The 6,062-nt window shown below is 43.7% G+C and overlaps 1 protein-coding gene across 1 annotated transcript; it reads left to right on the top strand.

Moving 5' to 3' along the window:
• Window positions 1–741: 741 nt before the first annotated feature.
• LOC119307110 (cysteine synthase-like) lies at window positions 742–4,941 on the top strand. The gene is made up of 11 exons (XM_037583207.1): window positions 742–897; window positions 1,009–1,068; window positions 1,172–1,281; window positions 1,397–1,454; window positions 2,634–2,897; window positions 2,998–3,135; window positions 3,250–3,301; window positions 3,686–3,765; window positions 4,084–4,143; window positions 4,255–4,335; window positions 4,554–4,941. The coding sequence occupies exons 2-11, from the start codon at window positions 1,024–1,026 to the stop codon at window positions 4,641–4,643; spliced, it is 978 nt and encodes a 325-aa protein (XP_037439104.1). The 5' UTR covers window positions 742–897; window positions 1,009–1,023; the 3' UTR covers window positions 4,644–4,941.
• Window positions 4,942–6,062: the final 1,121 nt, after the last annotated feature.

The following is a 6,062-nucleotide window of genomic DNA, read 5'->3' as shown; positions in this document are numbered from 1 at the left end:
GTAACGCCCCAAAATAAGTGACACCATGTTTATATGACAAAGCAGAAGGCACAATAATCATATATTGAGATGACGGAAAACCATCGGCCAAGTCTCGCGGAAACGACGACGGTTGGAGCCGTCAATCCACATCATGGCAACGTTCAGAACCTAAATTGTGAATATCTCCGGACCAGAATAATTCTCTATTAATTTTGGCATGATACCGATCGTTCGGTCTAGTACACGACGTAATTTCCAAACACGCATCCATGTATTACCGTGTAGCAAGTCAATCCACCCATTTTCTCGTAGCCGCTTCGAATCGAGACCGCCATCCCATCCGTTCACAAAAATCTACTCCCTCCGTTCGAAATTAGTTGTCGCAGAAATGGATGTATCTAGATGTATTTTAATTCTAGATACATCCATTTCCAAGACAAATAATTTCGAACAGAGGGAGTAGTCAAACATCCGGCCTCGAACATGACATAAACACGGCTACCCCGGACCGGAATAATTCGATTCTCTATTTCAACATGATGTTGATGTCCTAATTAAACACGTAAAAACTGAGTTTTCAACACATCTGCATTTATGTATGCAGCCGTTGTGCAGCCGTCTTGTGCTCCTTCACTCAAGGCCGCCACGGCATCCGCACATATCCGGTGGCGGCAAACGCCGTTCATCCCGGTCCACGAGCGCCAGCCGCCTCCGGCCGGGCCCGCCGGCAGCGTCATGGTCCACCGTGGGCCGCGCCTTCGTGCCGAGCCGGCCCCCATCTCCGCCACCAACCTCTCCTGTATAAAGCCTCGCGGCCTCCGCCTGCCTCCTCCTCCCACCAGTTCCAGGACAACCAGCGACAGCCGCCACTTCGTCCAGCTCCGGCCCCGGGAGGATCGCTTCGCTGCCAAATCGGTAATCCCACGGTGAAATTCGTTTCTTTTCAATCGCCCTTCCCTTGGATTCGTCGGAGGTTTCGATGTGTCTGTGCGCCGGAGGATAAAACGGAGTTCTTGATTTGTGTAGCTCGTCGACGGCGGGATGGGGGAGGCGTCATCTCCGGCGATCGCCAAGGATGTCACCGAGGTGAGCTGATTTGTCTGCCTGGACGCGCCCGTGTCCGGGGATGGCCGGCCGGCCGGATTTGGTTTGGTGTGCTGATTTATTTTATTCTCTGTGTGTGATGTAGCTGATCGGGAACACGCCGTTGGTGTACCTCAACAAGGTGACCGACGGGTGCGTGGGGCGCGTCGCCGCCAAGCTCGAGTCCATGGAGCCCTGCTCCAGCGTCAAGGACAGGTGACCTACCTGCCCCCTTCTGTTTTTCTCCAGATCCCCATCCATGTTGTGAGGGCAGAGGCCCTGGCTTGCTCTCTAGATTTGAGCTGAGGATTCGTTACTTGTGCTTGTGCAGGATTGGGTACAGCATGATCACCGACGCGGAGGAGAAGGGGTTCATCGTCCCAGGCAAGGTGGGTAAAATCGACCCCTCCCCCCCTTCTTTTCCTGCTTCCCCTGTTTTCTGCTCATGCAATTTTACAACAGTTTGGCGTTGCAAACCATGATTTGGGCTCCTTGGAACTTATTACCTGTGGTTTTGGTTGTAGTATGTATTATTAGCTGTGACCTGACCCGCTTCAGTTAGTTGAGTAGAGAACAGAGGTCAAGGGAATTTGGCGTCTGCTCTCTTCTAATTGGGTTAAGTAGTTAAAACATATTACTACAAAACAAATCAAGGAATTGCCTCATTCGGCGCTAGGAATTTTTCGCACTTCTTTTCAGGGGTTGCCACACCATACAACCTCTATTGGAAATAAGAGTTACTCCCTCCGTAAAGAAATATAAGAGCGTTTAGATCACTACAACTAAAGCAATGATCTAAACGCTCTTATATTTCTTTACAGAAGGAGTACTACTATATATCTGGCAGGTCTAGATTCTGCGGTTCATGTATAAGGCCTTGATTTTGCAGTATTAGTATTCGTTCTCTCCTGCACCAGCACCTAGTTGTTTGACTTGCGCAGCTGCCTTGCGTTGGTTCAGCTTTCACCTGAACCCTTCACCAACATATTGGTTCAGCTTTCACCTGAACCAAGTAGTAGTAATTTGGAGCCTCTCTGTTTAATACGGACTTCACTATCCCTTCCATGAATGATGATATGATATGCTGCCCCCTATTTGGCGCTAGGAATTTTTCGTGGTCCGTTTCAGGGTTGCCGGTTGACCGTTTCAACTAGAGTTATATATATTCCACGGTGGCTGGAATCTATAGTTCATTTATGTGGCCTTGATTTGCACCGTATTATTCGTTTTCTCCTGCACCTGCACCTAGTTGTTTGACTTGTCCAGCTGCTCTGCGTAAGCATTTACGTCAACCCTTCACCAGCACCTTACACCTGAACTAAGTATATTTAACTAGAGCCTCTCTATTAAAATACTTCACCATGCCTTCCATGAATCATGATATGCTGCCCCTTATTTGCAATCTTAAAAATAATACCTGTGCACCTGGCCATTCGATTCATGCTGACAAGTTGTTTTATAGCAAGCACTTTCTGCAAACTTTTTGTGAAGCTACATTTACTAAAAAATTCAGATTTCTAGAATCTTCTTTTGCTGATATTTTGCTTTCCATGTGAGTGGTTTTCCAGAGTGTGCTGATTGAACCAACCAGTGGCAACACAGGCATTGGGCTGGCCTTCATGGCTGCTGCCAAGGGTTATAGACTTGTACTCACAATGCCCGCCTCCATGAGTATGGAGAGGAGAATCATCTTGAAGGCCTTTGGTGCTGAGCTGATCCTCACCGACCCACTCTTGGGAATGAAAGGAGCTGTCCAAAAGGCGGAAGAACTGGCAGCAAAGACGCCCAACTCATACATCCTTCAGCAGTTCGAGAATCCTGCCAACCCAAAGGTTTAGCATAGTTTATCATTTTTGTTTGGAGACGTCTTTATGCCCGTGTTTGATGTTTGCTTCCGAGCTCCCAGTTCTCAGGTTTAAATATTCCGTGCAGATTCACTACGAGACAACTGGGCCTGAAATCTGGAAAGGCACAGGTGGAAAGATCGATGGCCTTGTTTCTGGCATCGGGACAGGTGGTACCATTACTGGAACTGGAAAGTACCTCAAAGAGCAAAACTCTAACATCAAGGTTAGAACTACAAATCATTATGCACACTACAGTGTTAGCTGCCAACGTTGACCAACTAACATTTCTTCCTGCATGAGAAATAGTATCTGATTTTATTGTGTTTTCTCATGTAAGCTCTACGGTGTGGAGCCTACCGAGAGTGCTGTCTTAAATGGTGGAAAGCCTGGTAATGTTTCCTTCTGTATCACACTCCATTCATTCTAAATACATTCACTCATTAAATTCATCTCGTAATATCCATCAATAAAGATGGTCAAGTTCCCCCAACCACAATCCCATGAATTTCAAAAAAACTGAGTTTCTCTTTGCATTGCCTTTGACTTGTCATGTGAAATATCTTGTCAATAGTACTGTAATATAAATAAGAAATATCGGATGGTTAACCATTTCCGACATGGCCGCATGAGGCGCCTTTTTCTTGAGGTCCGTAATGTGAGAAAGATGTCCGTTAGGAAGAAACAACTTTGTATAGCATTTTGCACCAAAGTATTCTGCTTTGATTCTTGACACTGCTTGTTCTGTACCAACAAGATTCAGTTATTGTGAGCAGGACCACACAAGATCCAAGGAATTGGAGCTGGTTTTATCCCTGGTGTCTTGGATGTTGACATCATTGATGAAACCATACAGGTGAGTTTTCTTCGTGTACGAAGTTGAGTTGTAGAGAAGGCACTACATAAGAATTTTTTTGCCACGTACTCCCTCCGTCCCAAAATTCTTGTCTTAGATTTGTCTAGATACGGATGTATCTAACTTAGATACATCCGTATCTAGACAAATCTAAGACAAGAATTTTGGGACGGAGGGGGTATGTTTTTGCTTAGTTTGTTCCTAGTTTTACAATCCTCCCATGAGAATAGAAGTTTGCTGGCTATTCCCTGTTTGTCTTTCCATACATCTGCATCTTTTTCCCTGGTGTAACTTTGGTCCGTTCAAACTGTCTGACAGGTTTCAAGTGATGAGTCTATTGAGATGGCAAAGTCTCTTGCATTGAAAGAAGGATTGCTGGTGAGTATTAATAAGCAGTATCATGCACACATTGTTTTTGTCCAACCTGTCTGTACGGATCATTCAGAATCAATTGTCTGCCTCAGCCACTGACGATCTAAATATTTGTAGGTTGGGATCTCTTCTGGTGCTGCTGCAGCTGCTGCAATCAAGGTTGCTCAGAGGCCTGAAAATGCAGGGAAACTCTTTGTTGTAAGTGACACATTCCTCCTGGGAGTTTCTAGCATGCCTCGTTTCCCTGAAAATTCATCTGATCTGATAAGCAAATCACAAAAGAATTGATCTAATGAACTACAGATTTACATTTGAACTCTCATTTATATAGGGGTCATCTGCACCTGTCAGCTCTCATACTGCAATCTGACCTATTCCAGCAAGTGAAGAGAGGCTGACATTTCACTCGTGTGTAGGTTGTGTTCCCGAGCTTCGGAGAGCGCTACCTTTCGTCGGTGCTCTTCCACTCCATCAAGAAGGAGGCCGAGAGCATGGTGGTCGAGTGACGCTCGGGACTCGTCTCCTCAAGCGCGCGAAGCTGTTCTCTGAAGCCGAATCCCTCCATTCATAGGAGCCCTCTTCTACAAGAAATAAATCTTCGGCGTCCCTGCTAGTGTTGGTCTGACATCAAAGTCCTGTCAAGTTTTAATCCCACCTTGTGTGGCAATGGGGAATACTTTTGTGTTGGCCTTGTGGTGTTTAGCAATTTGAATTACCTCCTGCCTGCCCTGTATATTGAACTCCTCCTCTGTGGTCCATATGTCAGCCAGTGTGAAATAAAGCATCATGGTGCCCTTACATGTCTGAATCTTTGTTTTTCGTTCTAAAACGGGGCTGACAATTACCTAGTCGCCTGGAAAAAGAAACTGGTTCAGTCGAATCAATCTGGACCGTTGCATTGAAAACGTCAAGCCACGATTTGTTCCACCCCTCGGGTGCCCCTCCCTCCCTCCATGTGTAGCACGGGAGCAGTGCATTGACCGGCTTCTATCTAGGCTACTCCAGCATGGAGGTAATATCATCAGGAGTCATACAACTTGCGCTTGGTATCCAGTTTAGTATTATAATTTTGAAAATACGGAATTGCAGTCACGTAACTTGACTCAAGCGTGCACATACGGTCACAAAATGCATGTGCGGGCGTATTCGTGTACGTGGCTCCACCTGTCAGTGACTAGCTGAGGCATTTTTGCATAAAACACACTTGTACTTTTTGTATTCACGAAAGAGAGCCGGCCACCGTATTACTTTTTTTTTGCACAAACCCCTTTGCGTTTTTAAATTTGCAGAAAAGTTAGCTACTGTACTGCAAAAATTAACGAAATTTAAGCCAAAATTGAAGACGCCAGCAGTCGACCCACATGACCAGCCACTCTAACCACTCTACCAATCACGTTCAGATCACAGCTATGAATACCAAGCTCACATGTATTGAACGAGAATGCAGTGGAGCTTACATGGGCTGCAGACACTGCGGCCAATTTCGTACGTGCTATTTTTTTCTTAATATATTTACAAAACGTAAATTAAAAAGTTATATTCAAATATTTGCATGTTAAAAATATTATACATTCAGATAATAATTATTAAATAAAAAATTTAAACATAAACCTATGTAAATTATGTAAGAAAAATTAGTAAAGAATATTCAAGATATTTGTAAAACATAAGAAATAAAATTATGTTCAAATATTTGTGTGTTATTAACATTATACATACACAAAAAATTAGTAAATAAAAATATTTAAATAAATTTTTCTAATATATAAAAAATATTTATTTAATACGAACTTTGAAAATGTTTATTAAATAAATATGTTTTATGAATCCATAAAAAATATACACTCAAGGCTTATTTAAATTATACAAATGATGAATAAAAACACTTGCTAAATATTTATGAATATTCACTTGTGTATACTTTT

This window comes from Triticum dicoccoides, chromosome 5B (genome assembly GCF_002162155.2).
Source record: "Triticum dicoccoides isolate Atlit2015 ecotype Zavitan chromosome 5B, WEW_v2.0, whole genome shotgun sequence".
Taxonomy (NCBI): Eukaryota; Viridiplantae; Streptophyta; class Magnoliopsida; order Poales; family Poaceae; genus Triticum; species Triticum dicoccoides.
Note: the sequence above shows the minus strand (reverse complement) of the source record. Positions and strands in the feature narration are given on the sequence as shown.